Source organism: Balaenoptera ricei, chromosome 13 (assembly GCF_028023285.1).
Source record: "Balaenoptera ricei isolate mBalRic1 chromosome 13, mBalRic1.hap2, whole genome shotgun sequence".
Lineage (NCBI taxonomy): Eukaryota > Metazoa > Chordata > Mammalia > Artiodactyla > Balaenopteridae > Balaenoptera > Balaenoptera ricei.
Genome location: NC_082651.1, coordinates 16,305,138 through 16,327,451, shown reverse-complemented (window position 1 = coordinate 16,327,451; position 22,314 = coordinate 16,305,138). Strand labels below are relative to the sequence as shown.

At 38.1% G+C, this 22,314-nt stretch overlaps 1 protein-coding gene across 1 annotated transcript in view; it reads left to right on the top strand.

The window, feature by feature from the left end:
- KCMF1 (potassium channel modulatory factor 1) overlaps positions 1-22,314 on the top strand; it is a 76,132-nt gene that overhangs the window by 31,005 nt on the left and 22,813 nt on the right. Inside the window, exons 2-3 of the mRNA XM_059942772.1 lie at positions 16,577-16,744; positions 21,062-21,201. Coding sequence (XP_059798755.1) covers positions 16,577-16,744; positions 21,062-21,201 — 308 coding nt within the window. The remainder of the gene's footprint in view (positions 1-16,576; positions 16,745-21,061; positions 21,202-22,314) is intronic.

Sequence of the window (22,314 nt, the reverse complement as noted above, 5' to 3'; positions counted from 1 at the left end):
CTGCAATATAGAGAGATTAGTATATGCTTTTTTTTTTTTTCTTTAGTTAATGAGGAAAACAAAGACCAGTTAAGTAATTTCTTCGCAGTCAGGCAGGATTCAAATCCTTGCTGATAAAGTTATTCATTTACATGCTCTTGAAGTTTGTGCTTGAATTTTTAGGTTGTAGTTATTGCCATAGTCTTTTTAAGTGGGGCAACTATTCTTTTGAGTGTTGCATTTTCAAGTCATTATGGGTATATTGTCAACCTGGGTGCATTTTCTGGATGGTGCCCTACCGGAGCCATGCTCAGAATAACGGCTAAAAATGTTCACAAATAGAGGGAAGAAGAAACATGAATAATATTTGTTAGGGAATTCCCTGGTGGTTCAGTGGTTAGGATGCTACACTGTCACTGCTGAGGGCCCGGGTTCGATCCCTGGTCAGGGCACTAAAATCCCGTAAGCTGTGCGATGTGGCCAAAAAAAAAATTATGTTAAAGCCAATGTTTTATTTTGTTTTTTAGTTTTGGATACTTATATTTGAGTACTACTTAACTTGATTTCCTAGAGATTTGCTTCAGACTATACAAGCACTGCCTATTTTTCTCATTTTGCCTTTATGCTTAGTCCTTTACTTCTTTCTATTCCATACTGTTGTGTATCACTCTCAGTGGTAGAAAGACATGTCCTCTCTCAAAGGAAATCTCCCAAAGATCAGCCTAATAGTTTACAGTACCTTGCACCTTGCATGACTCATGATCGCCTCAGACCTAACATCCAAAGTAGGCTAGTGTGCTTTCTAAGCCAGACATAAACTGCTTTTTCTCATCCAGTGCTAGAGCATTCTCTGTACTTTGCGTTATTCCTACTCCTCTCCAGAGTTTTATATCTGTTGTAGGTCTCTCTGCTTTCAAATCAGTGAAGGAACTAGAGCAGACACAAACATAACGTAAGGTATGAAGGTAGGATTTTTGAAGACCTATTAGATTTGAAATCGGTTTGCCTAGAAAAGAGGAAGGGGACTTCCCTGGTGGTGCAGTGGTTAAGAATTCGCCTGCCAGTGCAGGGGACACAGGTTCAATCCCTGGTCCGGGAAGATCCCACATGCTGCAGAGCAACTAAGCCTTTATGCCACAAGTACAGAGCCTGTGCTCTAGAGCCACAACTACTGAAGCCTGCACACCCTAGAGCCCACATGCTGCAACTACTGAAACCCACACGCTCTAGGGCCCGCGTGCTGCAGCTGAGCCCGCGTGCCACAACTACTGAAGCCCGCGCACCTAGAGCCCGTGCTCTGCAGCAAGAGAAGCCACCGCAATGAGAAGCCCGCGCATCGCAGTGAAGAGTAGCCCCTGCTCGCCGCAACTAGAGAAAGCCGCAACTAGAGCAAGCCCACGAACAACAATGAAGACCCAACACAGCCAGGAAAAAAAGAAAACAGGAAGAAGTGACTTGATTCTTTTTTTTTTAATAAACTTATTTATTTATATTTGTTTATTTATTTTTGGCTGCACTGGGTCTTCATTGCTGCGCACAGGCTTTCTCTAGTTGTGGGGAGCGGGGACTACTCTTCGTTGCGGTGCGTGGGCTTCTCATTGTGGTGGCTTCTCTTGCTGCGGAGCACGGGCTCTAGGCGCGTGGGCTTCAGTAGTTGCGGCACGCGGGCTCAGTAGTTGTGGCGCACAGGCTTAGTTGCTCCATGGCATATGGGATCTTCGCAGACCAGTGATCGAACCTGTGTCCGCTACATTGGCAGGTGGATTCTTAACCACTGCGCCACCAGGGAAGTCCCAGAAGCGACTTGATTCTTGTCTTAAGCTATGTAGTGGCTTTCTGAGAGCAGATTTAGAGTAACTGCTTTATGTGGAGGAAACATGGAACAAAGGGACCTGAAGTTGTATTTCAGTGTTTTGAAGAGAAGGTACCTCGGGGACTGCTTGGTATGAAGCGTTGTGTCAGGGTGAGGCTAATTGTGGGGCTCTGTTGTACTCTCCCAACTAGAACAGGTCATCTTATATTGCTCTTATTTGTTGGATGTGTTCCCATAGTTCTCTGCCACTTACTCTTCATACTGTATTTTAATTCCTTGTTTACTTATCTTTATTCCCTATTAAACTTTAAACACTAAATGGGTCCTATAGGTGCTCAGAAACTTGTGTTCATTGAAGTAATGTTGTTACAGTAATTTAATACAAAATTATCTCCTAATATCCATGCAGGACAAATCCTTTACACTATAATAGAAAGGGCTGTCATGTGCAGACTGTGAATTTATCACAAATAAATGTGCAGACATTTCTAGCTCAAATAACCATTAAATAGTATGTTTTCTGGTCCCTCCCTATTCATCTTGTGGTTTTCTTCCCCTTTCCCTAAAACAGTTGCAGAAAATCAGTTTTAAAGTGTTTAAACCATAGGCAGGATGTTCCGGGGTGGGGGGTGGCAAATCCCATTAAGTATGTTTCACCCTTTAGTTGTTTATAATGACATTCTTCTCTCTCACAAATATATGTAGTCTGTCTTTCCAGGAAAGGCAAGAAGTCCCCTACTGCTCTTTGTACTGTACTGGCCAAGTATGCAATGGGAAGGCATTCTAAACAGCAACTTCAGCCTGTTGTCAGTGCCCACTAGTACGCTCTCCGCGTTGTCTGTGCGGTGTCTAGCGTGCCCGGATTATACACTGTGCTTGGGAGAAGTCATTCTGTGAACGCTTAGCTTGAAACTCAGTGACTAGTTGATACTTCAGCAAGAATTAACAAGTATGGGATATAGAATCCATCTCTGGGGCCAAAAAACATTAGTTTTATTCTATAATTTCATTAGGTCAACTATTTTACCCATTTATACCTCAAGTGTAAAACCAGCCATCCTGTCACCTTCCATGCTACTGTACAAGTTGAGATGGGATGGGGGAGTTTTGTCTGTGTTAGGTTTTTGTGGAGTTTTTTAACGAAACATTTTAAACATGTAGAAAGAAAGAAGACTTTGCAGATATGGACGAATTTCACTTTGTACCCTTTCTTGATTCCATTCTATTTCCTTCCTTTTTCTCCCTACTTCCCAGAGGCCATCACTTCTTGGCGTTGGTGTGTATCCTTTCCGTCTACATTTCAACATGCTTTCCACATATGTATGTGTCCATAAACTCTAATTATAGAGTATTGTGTATTTTAAAATTTACATAAATGCTTCCATGTGGTTTGTATCCTTTTACCACTTGTTTTTGTGGGGACTTATACATGATAATAGCAATTTGTTGGAGTACGATTTTCTAGAATTTCATTATGTGATTATGTCATGTATAATAGGTTGTTGATTCCCATGTCTGAAGATGTGTGTATGCCAGATTACCTTATGTTTGAAAAGACCAAAAAAGAAAAATAAATTATATATTTGAGTCATATTTATATTCTGTTGTGATTTGAAAGAGTGCGGCCTGACATGTTTCTTGCTTACTGAAATTTTATTTTTTTTTATTTTTTATTTTTTAAGGTTTTTTTTTTTTGTCTTTGTTTTGTTTTGTTTTATTTTTGGCTGCGTTGGGTGTTCGTTGCAGCGCACGGACGTTCTCCAGTTGCAGTGAGCAGGGGCTGCTCTTTGTTACGGTGCACGGGCTTCTTATTTCAGTGGCTTCTCTTGTTGCAGAGCGCAGGCTTCAGTAGTTATGGTGCGTGGACTCAGTAGTTGTGGCTCGCAGGCTCTAGAGCGCAGGCTCAGTAGTTGTGGCACATGGGGCTTGGTTCCTCCGCGGCATATGGGATCTTTGCAGACCAGGGATCGAACCCGTGTCCCCTGCATTGGTAGGTGGATTCTTAACCACTGCGCCACCAGGGAAGTCCCTGAAATTTTAAATAAAGGAGATGGTAATGTTTTTAAACATTTACCAATATAGGACATGGATTTTCAAAAAGTTAAGAGAACACTACTCTAGAATAAAAACTTAACAAAATAGTGACTTTAGGTAGAGCTGTGTTTGATCAATTATCAACCTCTGGAAATAAATTATATATATATATAATATATATATATAAAAACACCTACCTTGAAAGTAATTCCTCAATCTCAGGGTTTCATTTTAGAGAAGTTATGTGATAGGTAAAATTAAAGTCTCTCACAAAATAAAGAATTAAGGGAAGAATAATAAACATGACATTAATGTATATCTCTATGTCATAGTAAATAAAAAGTTCTAAAGACATCCATTTCTTTTTTTTTTTTTTTGTATTTTTTTCAGCTTTATTGGGGTATAATTGACGAAACTGTAAGATATTTAAAATGTGCATGGTGATGATTTGATATACATATACATTGTGAAAGGATTTCTCCCATCTACTTAATTAAAACATGCATCACCTCACATATTTATTATAGTTTTGTTATAGTTTGGTAAGAACATTTAAGTTCTACTTTCTTAGCAAATTTTTTTTTTTTCACACACACACACTGTATTTTATTTTTACAAGAGATAAATAGACTGACACCAAGCATTGTACATGGATGACCACAACAAAAGCAACAATGATTGCAATTACCAAACATGAAACACACTCATACTATGTCATAATATTGACATTCAGTCCAGTAATCCTCCACTGTAACAGCTCCTTTACTTTGCAGCGAAAATTGATTTGTATATTCTTTGCCTCTGAGTCCTTGTGGGATTTTTTTTTTTTTTTTTTTTAAAGAATTTATTTATTTATGACTGTGTTGAGTCTTCGTTTCTGTGCGAGGGCTTTCTCTAGTTGCGGCAAGTGGGGACCACTCTTCATCGCGGTGCGTGGGCCTCTCACCATCGCGGCCTCTCTTGTTGTGGAGCACAGGCTCCAGACGCGCAGGCTCAGTAATTGTGGCTCACGGGCCCAGTTGCTCCGTGGCATGTGGGATCTTCCCAGACCAGGGCTCGAACCCGTGTCCCCTGCATTGGCAGGCAGATTCTCAACCACTGCGCCACCAGGGAAGCCCTTTTTTTTTTTTTTAATTCAGACAGAAAGTCACAAAAATTATACTCATCCTCATCAGTTCACTCAGTCCCATGTAATTAATTTTTTTTTTTCATCTTGATCTTTTGTTAGCACTTTTATGAGTTCATCAGTTTTTCATTAGAGTTCTGAAAATGCTTATTCATTCAGTTCAGCAGTACAGTCAGTTACCAGAAACCTGTACTTGTCAGAGTCTTTTCCATGAATTTCTTGAAGATGAAAGCCTTTTATAGAAACATATTTGCAAAAGCATCAGAGTACACCCAGAACTGTCTGTAAATGACAAAAGACTTAAAAATGACCATGGTTAAAGATTTGATGAAAGTTCATAATAATGCAGTTGACAAGAAAATTAGTTATTTCTGAGATATACATTTTAAAGTAATAACTAGGATTATTACTTATAACATTATACCAGAACATATAAGATTTTTAGAAATTTCATGTAATGTCTGACACATTTATATTAATATATTTCCATACATATTTCCATACAAATACAACTATAAGATTTTTAGAAATTTCATATAATGTCTGAAACATTTATATTAACATATTTCCATACATATTTCCATACAAATACAACTATAAGATTTTTAGAAATTTCATATAATGTCTGAAACATTTATATTAACATATTTCCATACATATTTCCATACAAATACAACTATAAGATTTTTAGAAATTTCATATAATGTCTGAAACATTTATATTAACATATTTCCATACAAATAACCCAATGAAAGTTTAGTATTAGTTGTTTTGTTTGTTTGTTTTTTTATACTGCAAGTTCTTATTAGGCATCAATTTTATACACATCAGTGTATACATGTCAATCCCAATCGCCCAATTCAGCACACCACCATCCCCACCTCACCGCAGTTTTCCCCCCTTGGTGTCCATATGTCCATTCTCTACATCTGTGTCTCAACTTCTGCCCTGCAAACCGGCTCATCTGTACCATTTTTCTAGGTTCCACATACATGCATTAATATACGATATTTGTTTTTCTCTTTCTGACTTACTTCACTCTGTATGACAGTCTCTAGATCCATCCACGTCTCAACAAATGACTCAATTTCGTTCCTTTCTATGGCTGAGTAATATTCCATTGTATATATGTACCACATCTTCTTTATCCATTCGTCTGTTGATGGGCATTTAGGTTGCTTCCATGACCTGGCTATTGTAAATAGTGCTGCAATGAACATTCGGGTGCATGTGTCTTTTTGAATTACGGTTTTCTCTGGGTATATGCCCAGTAGTGGGATTGCTGGGTCATATGGTAATTCTATTTTTAGTTTTTTAAGGAACCTCCATATTGTTCTCCATAGTAGCTGTATCAATTTACATTCCCACCAACAGTGCAAGAGGGTTCCCTTTTCTCCACACCCTCTCCAGCATTTGTTGTTTGTAGATTTTCTGATGATGCCCATTCTAACAGGAGTGAGGTGATACCTCATTGTAGTTTTGATTTGCATTTCTCTAATAATTAGTGATGTTGAGCATCTTTTCATGTGCTTCGTGGCCGTCTGTATGTCTTCTTTGGAGAAATGTCTGTTTAGGTCTTCTGCCCATTTTTGGATTGGGGTGTTTGTTTCTTTAATATTGAGCTGAATGAGCTGTTTATATATTTTGGAGATTAATCCTTTGTCCGTTGATTCGTTTGCAAATATTTTCTCCCATTCTGAGGGTTGTCTTTTGGTCTTGTTTATGGTTTCCTATGCTGTGCAAAAGCTTTGAAGTTTCATTAGGTCCCATTTGTTTATTTTTGTTTTTATTTCCATTACTCTAGGAGGTGGATCAAAAAAGATCTTGCTGTGATTTATGTCAAAGAGTGTTCTTCCTATGTTTTCCTCTAAGAGTTTTATAGTGTCCAGTCTTATATTTAGGTCTCTAATCCATTTTGAGTTTATTTTTGTGTATGGTGTTAGGGAGTATTCTAATTTCATTCTTTTACATGTAGCTGTCCAGTTTTTCCAGCACCACTTATTGAAGAGACTGTCTTTTCTCCATTGTATATCTTTGCCTCCTTTGTCATAGATTAGTTGACCATAGGTGCGTGGGTTAATCTCTGGGCTTTCTATCTTGTTCCATTGATCTATGTTTCTGTTTTTGTGCCAGTACCATATTGTCTTGATTACTGTAGCTTTGTTGTAGAGTCTGAAGTCAGGGAGTCTGATTCCTCCAGCTCCATTTTTTTGCCTCAAGACTGTTTTGGCTATTCGGGGTCTTTTGTGTCTCCATACAAATTTTAAGATGATTTGTTCTAGCTCCGTAAAAAATGCCATTGGTAATTTGATAGGGATTGCATTGCATCTGTAGATTGCTTTGGGTAGTGTACTCATTTTCACAATGTTGATTCTTCCAATCCAAGAACATGGTATATCTCTCCATCTGTTGGTATCATCTTTAATTTCTTTCATCAGAAGACATCTATTTCTGAACCAAACAAAAAACAGATTAATTGTTGTCAGATGATCTGCTTTAGTAGGTAACCCTTCATCGTAATCACTGTCATTTCATGATTGTGTGCCTTTGGAGCACGCTACTTATTGCTTGTGGACCTCAGTTTATTCATCTGTAAAAGAAGAACAACAGTTCAGTGACCAAGCCCTTCACAGGTGCCTGAGGCATCAAGGTCAGTTAAACACTAATTGGTTAGCGGAGATGATCTGAGGGAGAGTCTCCTATGTCACTTTATACCAGTTTTAAAGGCTTTAATTTTTCAGACCGGCCCCAATAGGTTTGAAACGTAGTATATTTTTTACTAGTATTTTCCTTTATACGTCTCTGCAAAATGCTCATGTAATCACTAGATATTTTTATAAAAATTACCACCTTCTTTAAGGGCGCTTGTCTTTTTGGGAGGGCTGGAGCTTTCTGCCCTTGCCCTGTTGGCCTGCCTGGAGGGTCTTTAAAACAGGGCAGTGTTTCTGATTAGTGTGCATTGTTTATAGCAACTAAATGGAGTTGCACACATATTTGAAAATATTGAGATTTTAGTTTTGGCTTTTACATATGAAATTGTTAACACAAATCTGTGGCTGATAAAAAACCTGCTTCCCAAGAACAAACCCTTCGTTTATACAGCTGGCAACCAAGCTCTTCTGGGCTGATGTTGCCGAATGGGGGCCGATGCCTAGAAGTATTCGGCACAGCATTTTTGCTGACTTAATTTTCCTTTCTCCTACGGGAAACAAGTACCTGTTGTTCAGTCCCTTCTTTTCCCCCCCTGCTTTCATCATTCAGTCATTCTTACATCAAGAGGTCTATTATAGACACACATTAATCCTTGTTTCCCTTCTCTCTTTTGAGCTCTTATCTAAATACTCTAGGAGAATGTCCCTTTCTCTTTTCATCCACTTCATTCATTCAGCAGATACCCACTGAATTCCCACTTTGTCCCAGGCATTCCTTACACACCTCTTCTTCCTTCGTTTTATGTGTGAGTCAGAAAATAGCTCTAATCATGGCTGAGTATAATAGTAGATTGAGTAATATAGAAGCTTCTCTATTTCCAGATGAGAGGTTCTGAAAGACTATTCCTAACTAAGCTTACTCATGAGCAAGTCCATTGTTACTAAGGTAGGTTTCTGTTCGCAGGCCAGGGATGCATTTCTACGAAATAAGAGCATAGAACAGTTCTTTAAAACCAAGCAAAACAGCCAGTTGTTCCAAAATGGACCAAATTTCACTACACTAAAAACTTTTAGAAATGAATTAAACTTCCCTCTTTGACAAAATGCATAAGGAACTCCTTAAATATAACGTCCAACCCCTGCCTTTCTGTCCACTTTGTTGGACAGACGTGAACTAGCTTTGAATCATCCATAGCCATGAAAGAAGTTTTATCGTATTTTCCAACTACCTCATGACTTTGTTGTGAAGATTAATAAAGTAATTATGAAAATTGGCACACAATAAATAATGATGGAAGTTGCTACTAATACCACTGGAGTATTAGCTCTGTGTAGCAAAGACCTTTACTCATTGCTGTATCTTGGCACAGAATATATAGTAGTGGAAGGATAGATGGATGCTCCTTATTGTTACATGTCACCAAACTTGTAGAATTCCACCTGAAAGCAATAAAGCAAAAGTTAGAAAGCTGAGTCCCAGTACAGAAAAGGTTGTTTTAAATGGCCGGGTAAATGTATCACGGGTTCAAGCAAGTCTGCTAAGTGTGAAGAACACACATACTACAAGATCTATTTACCAGGCTGTTCCATGTTTTCCCCTAAAGTTCCTCACCATCACCCTGCCCTCTTTCTTCTGAATCGTACCCTCCCCAGCTGTATACGCTCCTTCTCATTTCTCTTTTCTCTGCCCCTGGAATCTCTTTAACTATAGGTCTTTTCTTTTTTTTTTATTTTATTTATTTTTTAAATTTTTTAAAATTTTTCTATTTTTGGCTGCGTTGGGTCTTCATTGCTGCGCGCAGGCTTTCTCCAATTGGGGCGAGCAGGGGCTACTCTTTGTTGCGGAGCACAGGCTCTAGACGCACAGGCTCAGCAGTTGTGGCTCAAGGGCTCTAGAGAGCGGGCTCAGTAGTTGTGGTGCACGGGGTTAGTTGCTCTGCGGCATGTGGGATCTTCCTGGACCAGGGATCGAACCCCTGTCCCCTGCATTGGCAGGCGGATTCTTAACCACTGCGCCACCAGGGAAGTCCTAAAGGTCTTTTCTTGAATGGTATCTTTGTATGGGTCTCTCTACCCAACTTTCTCTCCTTTTGAGTCTCTCCCTTTATCATATGGCATAGATTTTTTAAAAATAAACATGTATAGAGTTACATGTGTATTTAATTGAGTGGGGGGGGGGGAATTCTGCTCCTAATTCTAAAAATAATTGAGTAGGGCTTTCTTTTTTCTTTAAAAAGAAACAAACTCCTAGAGTTACTTTACCTTTGCAAGGCATGATTGATTCTCTTTCTCCCAATGTTTCTTTAATAGAAGGGGGAAAAGCTTTCTACTCCTGATCTAGGCTCCTAGCTTGTGAAGCATTATAAAATTTGTCTTAGGTTCCAGCGATTTTGCTTCTAGAAATATCCCTTGACCATCTTCTTTAATTCTGGCTACTTCTGCTGTTCACTGAATTATATAATAGTTCATTTCTTTAATTGCTTGTGTTCATCTGAGATTCTCTTCAAAAGGTTGCATGATTCTTCAACCATCTAAATGCAAAGAGCCTCTTTGGGAATTGCCCTTATCATTGTCAAGTTATTTTAGTGGCATAGTTCTCTGTGCAGATCTTAATATTAAAATTGTTCAACAGCATGTAACAAACACACACATTCTTTTTTTAAAAGTCACACTTATTTAGAGATGCATAGGGCCCGAAGAGAGAATTCACTGAAGTAAAAAGAGGGCCTTCTCTCCAAATTACATGGCTTCTAGAAGTCAAAATAGATTGTCCGTGGCAAAGGCTGAATAATCCCAGGGCTTCAAATTCATGTGGAGTCTCTTCCTGTTGTGTTCTTTTCACTGTGTATCTTGACAGGTAGCTTTCCTTTTGTCGACCTTCTCTTCCCACCACCTCTCTGTTCCCTACCTAAAAATTCATTCAAATCAAAAGAAAAAGCTGTATCAACCTTTGGGTTTTTCTTTTAAAAGATATATAAATGTATATATAATGTACACGTAATATATATATAAGTAAATAAACCTTTGTTTATTTTAGAAAATTAAGAAAGGAAAAAGACTTTACATATTATTTCAGTGGATTTTTAAACATCTGTTCCCACTAGAGGGCATTCTTTCCATTGATTTTAGTTCATAGCTTTTATGTATTTATTTTACAGAACTGCTAAATATAAAGGTAAGTGTTGAGGGTATGAATGTGTTCAGATATACCTATTATAGATAGGGATTGTCAGATATACACCATTCTTTTTATGTAAGTTTCACACATGAGCATGTCAAAATTGAGGTTAAGCTGTATTTCCTAGCATTTTTGTTTGTCTTGTTAGGTGAACTTGATCAGATGGGGAATCACAAATATCCCACCATAACTTTAAGATATAGCTTGTGTAGATGTAGATGTGGTACATATATACAATGGAATATTACTCAGCCATAAAGAAAGAATCAAATAATGCCATTTGCAGCAACATGGATAGACCTAGAGATAATCATACTAAGCGGAGTATGTCAGAAAGAGAAAGACAAATACCATATATCACTTATATGTGGAATCTAAAATACGACACAAATGAACTTATCTACGAAACAGAAACAGACTCACAGGTACAGAGAACAGACTTGTGGTTGCCAAGGGGGTGGGAGGGGGAGGGATGGATCAGGAGTTTGGGGTTAGCAGATGCAAACTGTTATATATAGGATGGGTAAACAACAAGGTCCTACTTGTATAGCAACAAGGTCCTACAGTACAGCACTATGTTCAATATCCTGTGATAAACCATAGTGGAAAAGAATATGAAAAAGACTATATACATGTATAATAATCACTTTTCTGTACAGCAGAAATTAACACAACCTTGTAAATCAACTATACTTCAATAAAATTTAAAAAAAAAGAAAGATGTAGCTTGTGCTAGTTGCCATGTTACAAAGTAGTGATTGTCCGAATTTGTTTATGACAATATGGCTAAAGCTAGATTATTCAAGGATGAGTTACATATTTTATTATTTGGTTAACTCAGTTTTTGCAGGGTGTATATAGTATAGAGTAACTGAAACCTAACATTTTTTAAATCCAGGAGATCTCAGTGCTAACACTTCAGCCTTGCCTCTTCAAGGTGATATTTTATTTGATAATATTTGAATTCTTGTTTCTATTATAAATGATACTTTTCTATAGGAACTTTTTTTTTAACATCTTTATTGGAGTATAATTGCTTTACAATGTTGTGTTTCTGCTGTATAACAAAGTGAATCAGCTATATGTATACGTATATCCCCACACCCCCTCCCTCTTGCATAGGAACTTTAGTTCTTAGCATCTTAAATATATCTTATCGTTATCTCACCAGAAGCAACTTCATTCTTCCTATCAAGGAATTGATCGTTTTACATAAGCCACGTATATGTTCTGTTTCAGATTTTCCTGAGTCTCCTGGTACCAGGTAGAACACTGTTACTAACCAAGCGACTGTGCATTGAAGAGCTGGCTTGTTTTCCCTGATAGGAAAAGCACCTGTAGTAGACACAAAGGGAGCAAATTTTGTTAGTCTGTGTTATAGAGTGAATTCTGACAGGTGTACTTGGAAGAGGGTCTGTTTTGAGTGAGAAATCTGAGGTTCTTTTCAAAGCTAAATGAAATTTAGTAATTTCAAGTTGGGGCGGAGGGAGACTGGTTGCTGTGGAGAAACTGTGGCAAAGCCTATTCATGCTACTGTGCTTTTATTCAGAGACTTCGAGCTACTGTCGAGTGGTGGTATGGAATCTTCTCTAAAGTGAGATATTGACTAAAGCTTATGATAACAGATTAGAAGTATTAAATTGGCAGAGCTGTTACAATGAGAAGGAGTAGCAGGTTGTATGGAAAATTATATGTGATAAAATATTTTTACTTCCCTGACTTCTTATTCATAGTACACTCATCACCAAAACAAATCCTCTCTAGCATACTTGCTGCTATAGATTATTATAAAGTTACTCTTACTTATGTTGTAAGAAACCCTGCTGAGAACTTACCTAATATAATGTTTAATGGTCAGACTGAAATATATATTTGTGTTTGAAATAATAACCTTGAATCACAAAAGTTGTTAAATGTCTTTTTTTGGGGGGGAGGGGCACACGACTTGCGGGATCTTAGTTCCCCAACCAGGGATTGAACCCGCGCCCACAGCAGTGAAAGCACCGAGTCCTAACCACTGGACCGCCAGGGAATTCCCCAAAAACATACATTTTAGAAATGATTCCATCAAAAATAGTTAATAATTTTTTAAAAGAACCCCAGTTTCTTAAAGGGCTCACAGTTACTGAACTCCAGCTGGATTGTAGGTGAAGCCTGACACCACTCGACATCCTCACCCCTTAGGAGAGCATTTAGATTTAGATAGCTTCGAATTTTATCAGCCGAGTAGAACAGGCAAGGGACAGGTGTCATCAGCATGTCCCTGCTGAAACTGATGCAGTGTTTGGGAGTATCACCACCCCCAGTCGCCTTACGCTTTGCTCATTTATACTTGTCGGTGGGCATCCCCACCACAGAAAGAAGAGTGGGGCCCGCAGAGTAATGGTGGATGGGACATGCCGAAAAGTGAGTGTTCAAAACTGAGCTTGCCTTTCAGGCACCTCTTTAGCTCAGTTCACACTACGTTTTGTTTGACAAAGTTATTGTACCCTATTACATTAAACTTTCGTTTGTGAATCTGAATAGATACTTAGCCCTTTTCAATACCTTCAGTGTTGTGCTTAAAGCATTGTCATGCTTGGAACCTATTTTGAATAGGCAAATTTTGAAGTATTCCATCTTTTTGCCCACCATCTTTTCAGTGAAGCTTTCTTTGTCCACACTGTTTATCCTTTTTTGCTTTATTTTTCTCCATGGCACCTATCTTGTAACTTGCTTTATAACTTAGTTTGGTTATATGCCTGTCTTCACCCACTATTTTAGGCTATCATTCATTCTTTTTTAATTCATTCTATAATGGATGGTTGATGGCCCTTTGGGTTGTTAACAACCTTTTTTTTTCTTTCCAGTTGCAAAAACTGCTGTGAACATTCTTTTACATTCTTCTGGTGCTCCTGGGCAAAAGTTTCCCCAGAGAATAGATTTAAGAGTGAAATCACAGTGACAGTAATTGTACATGTTTAACTTGACTAGAATATGAACAAAATTTGCGAAGTACTTGTGCAGATATATGTTCCCACTAGCAGCGTAGAAGAGTTTCTGTTGCTCCTTGTCTTCTGTAGCGCTTGATATCAACAGACTTCTAAGTTTTTGCCAGATTGGTAGATGTAAAATGATAGCTCATGATGGTTTTATTTGCACTTCTTTGATGACTAACGAGATGAGAGTCTTTTCATATATTTATTGGTCATTTGTGTTTGTTGTTCTTTGTAGTGCCTATTGAGGTCTTTGCCCATTTTTCTGTTGGATGTTGGTCATTTTCTTACTGATATGTGAGAGTTCCTTAATGTATTCTGTATACCTTACTTTTGTCTGTCACGTATGTTGTATTTATCACCAGTTTCTGGACCTTGTCTCTTCTATCACTCCAGGGTATTAAAAAGTGAAGGAAAAGTCTTAATTTTAATGTGGTTGAATATATCTTTTTATGGTTTGGGCTGTGTGTGTGTGTGTGTGTGTGTGTGTGTGTGTGTTTAAGAAATTGTTTCCTACTCTGAGCTCATAAAAATATTCCCTACATTGTCTTCAGAGATTTTTTCACTTTCCTTTCACATTTGTCTTTAAACCATTTGGAATTGGTTCTTGTATGTAGGATCTGTAGAAGAGATCCAATTTTATTTTCCCCATATATGGGTGATCACCTGTCCTAGTACCATTTATTGTCTACTCCCTTCTTTCCCCACTGATCTCTAGTGACCTTACTGTCATGAAACAGATTTCAACATGTGTGCATCTGTTTGGGGGCTTTCTATTCTGTTCCTTTGGTCAGTTTGTCTGTCTCTATGCCAATGCCATTCTATCTTAATCACTGTAGCTTTATAATAGCTCTTGCTATATTAAGCAAATCCCTCCATCTTGTTATTCTTCAGGAATATCTTGGCTATTCTTGACCTTTGCAAATTGTGTAAAAATTTGAGTCAGCTTATCATGTTCCACAAAAAATTCTTTTGTGATTTTTTATTAGAATTGTATTGAATCCACAGATCAATTTGGGGAGAATGATATTTTATTATGTTGAACCTTCTAGTCAGTGAACCTGGTATTTTTATTTTTTAAAGCTCTTTGTCTTTGAACACATTTTTACTAATTTACTTCATAAAGGGCTGCATATCTTTGGTTGGCTTTTTTTAAAATTTATTTATTTTTATTATTTTTGGTTGCGTTGGGTCTTAGTTGCAGCATGCGGGATCTTCGTTGCAGCGTGCGGGCTTCTCTCCAGTTGCGGCACGCAGGCTTAGTTTCCCCATGGCATGTGAGATCTTAGTTCCCTGACCAGGGATTGAACCTGTGTCCCCTGCATTGGTAGGTGGATTCTTAACCACTGGACCACCAGGGAAGTCCTCTTTGGTTAGCTTTATTCATAGGCACTTTTCAGAAATGCTACTACAAATGACATAATTTTTTTATTGTGGTAAAATATGCACAACATATCATTTTAACCCTTTTTGCATGTACAATTCAGTGGCATTAGTACATTCACATTGTTGTGCAACTATCACCACTGTCCATCTCCAGAATTTTTTTATCATCCCAAACTGAAACGCATTAAACAATACTCCCCATTCCCCCTTCCACCCAGCCTCTGGTAACCACTGTTCTACTTTGGTTTGGTTTTTTTTTTTTGGGGGGGGGGGTTGTTTTTGTTTTTGTTTTTGTTTTTTTTCTGTGAATTTGACTAATCTGAGTACCTCATATAAGTGGAATCATAAATGGCATTTTAAAAATATATCAGTATTTGTCTTTTTTGAGTGAAGAAATCAGTGTTTTATTAAATTGGTTTTGTATTTAGCCACCTTGCTTAAAATATTAATTCCAATAATTTAGCTGGGGTTTTCTACATAAACAAGCATATCACGTGTGAATAAAAGGCTTTTCTACTATTAAACCTGCCCATTGAGTTTTAAATTTTAATTAATTTTTGTATACCTAGATAGTTCATTTTCAAATCTGTTGGTTGCCTCTTCAAGCTCTTCTTTATTTCTTTTAAACTGTTAAGTGTTATTTGATATTCGATTCTGTTATAAACTGTTTGCCATTCTGATTCTGCTGTTTCTGCTACTTTCTGATGGTGTTTTGTTTTTTGTTGGTATTTTGTGTATGAACTGTCATTCCTTCAAATTTTATTTCTGCCAGATGCCTGGTGGCAGTACTAATTTAGGACCACTTTAAATTAAATTCTTGACCTGAGAACCATTTGGAAGTCTGAATTTGGGCTCTCCACGTATAAGAAGTCTGGACTGGTTTGTAGTTATAACTTTTCAGGGTTTTGTTGTTGTTGTTTTGTGCCTGGGGAGAGGGGGATTTCACGGGCAAGTGTTGTAATCCCCTAGGGAGGGTCTCTAGCTCACCCATATACTGAGGGTATATTAGGGTCTCAGCTTTATGAGGAATTGCCTGTTCAGACACTCCGCCATGGCAGACCTTGGTCTTTGCTTCCTGTGTCTGTCCTGCAATGCTGTGAAAATTTAAGCTCAGATTTTTCCAAATAGATGCCCACTTCTTGAGTGATTTCATTTAACCATTCATCTTTCACTTGGGTTTTACCCTCTTGCTAGTTCATCAAGGCATAAGTTTTTCTGCATTTTTTGAAACATTTTAAGTTATTTCCATTAGGAATGTAAATCAGGGGAACAAATCCACCATGTAGTTGGAAATTCCTATATCATTTTACTGTGTTGTTTTTAGTCATTTTGGAAAGGAAATCTGGGGTTAAATGTGCATCTTTTTATTTATGAAAATGAAATGGACAGTGGCCTTTTACGGCTGCTAATTAATGATATTTCTTTTTTTTATAGGTGTCAGCTGTGATGCATGTTTAAAAGGAAATTTTCGAGGTCGCAGATATAAGTGTTTAATTTGCTACGATTACGATCTTTGTGCATCTTGTTATGAAAGTGGTGCAACAACAACAAGGCATACAACTGACCACCCAATGCAGTGCATATTAACAAGGGTAGATTTTGGTACGTATTTAATTAAAATTTTAATGAATTATCATTTAGAACTTTGTGTGTATGTGTATGAAGAAGTAAAGGCAAAATGTTCTAAAACTGTCCCCAGTAGCATACATGAGGCTCCAAATTCATTAAAAATAACATGAGTCTTACTTTTATATTCTAAGTAATTTTTTCTCTTATAGCTTATTTATGAAAGCCATTCAGAAATAAATACAACCAGCAAGGTATGAAACGGAAGAATGCCTCAGTAAAGAAGGAATAGAGTTTAAACTGACCGTTCTTGCTAACAATACACAAGTCTTCTTGCTCTAGTTATCAGGAAGCAGATTATTTCTACAGTTGATTAGAAGACACTGTCAATTCATAAGAAAAGCTTTAAATGTTTCATGCTGTAATTTCTTACTAGTCAACACTTGTTATTTTCTGTCTGATTATAGCCGTCCTAGTGGGTGTGAAGTGGTGGTATCTCACGTGGTTTTGATTTGCATTTCTCTGATGGCCAGTGATGTTGACCATCTTTTCTAGTGCTGATTAGCCATTTGTGGATCTGCTTTGGAGAAATGTCTATTCAGATCCTTTGCCCATTTTTTAATTGGGTAATGTGTCCTTTATTATTGACTTTTAAGAGTCCTTTGTGTATTCTGTACACAAGTTCCTTACAGATAAATGACTTGCAGAGATTTTCTCCTATTCTGTGGGTTGTCTTTTCACTTTCTTGATGGTATGTTTTGAAGCACATAAGTTTTAATTTTGATGGTGTCTAGTTTCTTTCCTTTGTTGTGCTTTTAGTGTCATATCTAGGAAACCATTGCCTAATCCAAGATCATAAAGACTTAAAACTATGTTTTCGTCAAAGGGTTTTATAATTTTAGTATTTACATTTAGATCTTTGATCCATTTTGAGTTAATTTTTGTGTGTGGAATGAGGTAGAGTTCCAACTTTATTCTTTGGCATGTGAAAAGTTCCAGAGATCGCATGGTGACCATAGTTAACGATACTGTATACTGGAAATTTTCAAAGAGGATAGATCTTAAATTAAATCTTCTCAGCACACACACACACACACACACACACACACACACACACGCACACACACACACAAAATGGTAACTATGTAGAGGTAATAGAGGTGTTAATTAACTTGATTGGTGATCTTTTCACAGTGTATACATATATGAAAACATTTATACCATAAATATAAACAATTTTTGTATGTCAAAGATATATCAGTAAAGCTGTTAAAAAAGAAAAATCAGGGACTTCCCTGGTGGCGCAGTGGTTGAGAGTCTGCCTGCCAATGCAGGGGACGCGGGTTCGAGCCCTGGTCTGGGAAGATCCCACATGCCGCGGAGCAGCTGGGCCCGTGAGCCACAATTGCTGAGCCTGCGCGTCTGGAGCCTGTGCTCCGCAACAAGAGAGGCCGCGATAGTGAGAGGCCCGCGCACCGCGATGAAGAGTGGCCCCCGCTTGCCGCAACTAGAGAAAGCCCTCGCACAGAAACGAAGACCCAACACAGCCATGAATAGATAAATAAATAAATAATACATAAATAAATAACTTAAAAAAAAAAAAAAAAAAGAAAAATCAATTGACCATAAATGTCAGTTTTAATTTCTGGACTCTCAGTCTGTTCCGTTGATTTATATGCCTATATACCAGTGCCACAGTGTCTCAATTATGTAGTAAGCTTTGAAATCAGAAAGTGTGCATCTTCCAGCTTTGTTCTCTTTGAAAGTTGTTTTGGGTATTCTAGATCCCTTGAATTTCATGTGAATTTTAGGATCAACTTGTCAAATTTCTGCAAAGGAGCCAACTGGGATTTTGATAGGAATTATTTTGTATCTGTAGATCAGTTTGGAGAGCAATGTTATTAAGTCTGCCAACCCATGAATGCGGGATGTCTTTCTGTGTATTTAGGCTATCTTTCTGTTTATTTAAGTCATCTTTCATTTCTTTCAGCAAAATTTTGTAGCTATCAGAGGATAAGTTTCACACTTCTTTCATTAAATGTATTCCTAAATGTTTTATTCTTTTTGCTCTTGTAAATGGAATTTTTTTTAATTTTAATTTTGGATTGTCCATTGCAAATTACAGAAAAACAATAAGTTTTTATATATAGATCTTGTATCCTGTAATGCTGCTGAACTTGCTTATGAGTTCTGATAGTTTTTTAGTGGATTCGTTAGGATTTTCTGTATACAGCAGGGGTCCCCACAGCTACTGGAACCGGGCCTCACAGCAGGAGGTGAGCGGCGGGCGAGCAAGCGAAGCTTCATCTGTATTTACAGCCGCTCCCCATCGCTCACATTACTGCCTGTCAGATCAGCGGTGGCATTAGGTTCTCATAGGAGCGGGAACCCTACTGTGAACTGCGCATGCGAGGGATCTAGGTGGCGCTCTCCTTATGAGAATCTAATGCCTGGTGATCTGAGGTGGAGCTGAGGTGCTGATGCTAGCGCTGGGGAGTGGCTGCAAATACCAATTATCATTAGCAGAGAGGTTTGACTGCACAGAGACCATAATAAATCAATTGCTTGCCGACTCATATCAAAACCCTATCAGTGGGCTTCCCTGGTGGCGCAGTGGTTGAGAATCTGCCTGCCAATGCAGGGGACACGGGTTCGAGCCCTGGTCTGGGAAGATCCCACATGCCGCGGAGCAACTAGGCCCGTGAGCCACAACTACTGAGCCTGCGCGTCTGGAGCCTGTGCTCCGCAACAAGAGAGGCCGCGACAGTGAGAGGCCCACGCACCGCGATGAAGAGTGGCCCCCACTTGCCGCAACTAGAGAAAGCCCTCGCACAGCAACGAAGACCCAACACAGCCATAAATAAATAAATAAACAAAATTTAAAAAAAAAAAAAAAAAAACCCTATCAGTGAGTGGCAAGTGAAACAAGCTCAGGGCTCCCACTGATTCTGCATTATGATGAGTTGTATAATTATTTCATTATATATTACAATGTAATAATAATAGAAATAAAGTGCATAATAAATGTAATGTGCTTGAATCATCCCAAAGCCATCCCCCCCCGCCGCCCCCATCCATGGAAACCAGTCCCTGGTGCCAAAAAGGTTGGGGATTGCTGATATACAGGGTCATGTCATCTGCTAATAGAGATAGTTTTACTTCTTCCTTTCCATCTCGATGCCTTTCGTTTCATTTTCTTGCCTAATTACTCTGGTTAGATCCTCCAGTAAAATATTGAATAGAAATGGCAAGAGTGGACATTCTTGTCTTGTTCCTGGTCTTAGTGGGGAGGCATCCGGTCTTCCACCAGTAAGTATGATGTTAGCTCTGGGTTTTTTGTAGATGCCCTTTATCAGGTAAGAAAGTTCTCTTCTTTTTTTTTTTATGTTTATCTCCACCTACCCCAAATTCACTTGGCAAGTCTTATGCATATAATAAATGGTCAATATATATGTAATGGGTAAATATTTTTAAGATAGTCTTAATTTCCCTAAAAATGAATGTGCATGAATCTATCTTGTAGTAAACACTTTCTTTCATTTTCTCTTCTCACAAAAATGATCATATCTTCTTAAAGTAGGTATTTGTTTCATGTTAAATAATGAGATCTTTGTAGTGAAGTGACGTAACATACTAAGTGTACTTTAAATTGCATTTCCTTTTGTGCTACTAATGGAGAAAAATAGACTTATTCCTTGACATGTGTTAATCAGGCGAACAAATTATTCCCACGGACTCTCACTAATTGGTCAGTTCTTCAGTAACCAAGTTGGGCAGAATACGTTGTGGTAGTTCCCCATTCAAGTTAGCATTTATAAGAACTGAATGCTTAGGGTCCTTCCTGCTATATGAATGGTATGTTCTGTAGATAAATAGCTGCATCTAGGAGTTGGCATATTGATCATTGTCATCTGTTCTTTCCCTCTGAGCACTTGTGTTCTCGTATATGATATATCCTGCTGATTCTTTGTATTGACTTTGGTGTTGCCACAGTATATACAGAGATAAAGAAAAAAATAAATTACAATAAAATTAGAACCAGATGTGAAATTAGAGATGTTTCAAAATTAAATGAAGGGATATAAAGCTGTTTGCTTGCTTTTCTCTTAAGGCTGTAGTAGCAAGTAGAGAAGGAATTTGGGAAGAGTGACATAGAGTCCTTGGGAGAATAAGGATGTTACAGAGGTAAACAGAGAGGTACCTAAGCACTCCTTGACAAAGTGAGGCTGTTGGTGGAGATTTTAGGCACCCTTTTTTTTTTTTTACATTATCGTACCACATGATTACATTTTTATATATTTTTAAAAAAGGAGTAATAATTATTTCTCAATGCAGTTCCACTCTGTTTTTCAGATCTGTACTATGGTGGGGAAGCTTTCTCTGTAGAGCAACCACAGTCTTTTACTTGTCCCTATTGTGGAAAAATGGGCTATACGGAGACATCTCTTCAAGAACATGTTACTTCTGAACATGCAGAAACATCAACAGAAGTGGTAAGTGAAGCAGCCTGTGTCTAAATGATATGGTAAAGTATATTATTTCTAACATAAATAAAGCCATGTCACTATCATCTACCTCCTGCTAAGGGTACTGATACTGTTTGTGTGATAACTGTTAAATTACCTTTAAACAGCAAATTTTACACATCCTAGGAGGGAGGCTGCACGTGTACGAGATGATGCCCCCATTTGTCCACACTAGCCTTTCTTGCCGTGTTGCTAAAAGCACAACGTGGAATCTTATACAAATTCAGGAGCCTTCAGTAAACACATAGTGAAAAGGTTTAAAGCACTCCGACCTGCAACACATCTCTTTTCATAGTATTCTAGCTGCCTGATTGATTTCTCTTTTATAAGGAAACCTTCACAAGGAAATTTTAAAATCTCTGGTCATATACTAAGTAGAAATCCATTGTCACATCTCATTGTAGCATATTACTGACCTTCCTGGGTTTTCATCAGATCATATCTCTTGCTTCATAGGTCAGAGCTTTGAGGTCCCTAGAAGTTCCTCCTCCTCTGATCTTTGCCAGTGGCCAGGGACCCAGAATAATACACAAAGAAAATCTTGGCTTGAAAGCTTTTTGGATATTTTACTTGACACCTGAGTCAGCATATATCCAACTTCAAGAAATGATGAGTGCACCCCAAAGAGTCCCCTTCCCCCCCGTTTACCATTGGTAACAGTAGATAAAGTGAGCCATGAGAGCTGGAACTGTGGGTGTAGAACTCGGAGAGTTTGGGCACAAGCATTTGCACATTGCTTCAACTCATAAGCCCCTGAATGTACTCAAAACAAATTAACTGAAACTCGGGAGAAGTAAAGTAATAGTGTATCCAAGGACGCTCAGCTAGTAAGGGGCAGAGTCAGGTGTTTGAACTCAGCCAGAGTCCCTTTGGGTTGTAGAGTCCCTACTTAACCACTGTCCTATTCTGTCTCCACTACAGCCCTGCTGTTACAGCTGTGAGAGTACAGGTTCACTGTTATCTCCACTTACACTGCTGGTTGATGTTAAAGTTGTTATAAGATTTATAGTTCAAACAGTTGGTAAATTTACATTATGTAGTTCTCAAATCAAATTTTACCATCTAACAACTCAAAAATGC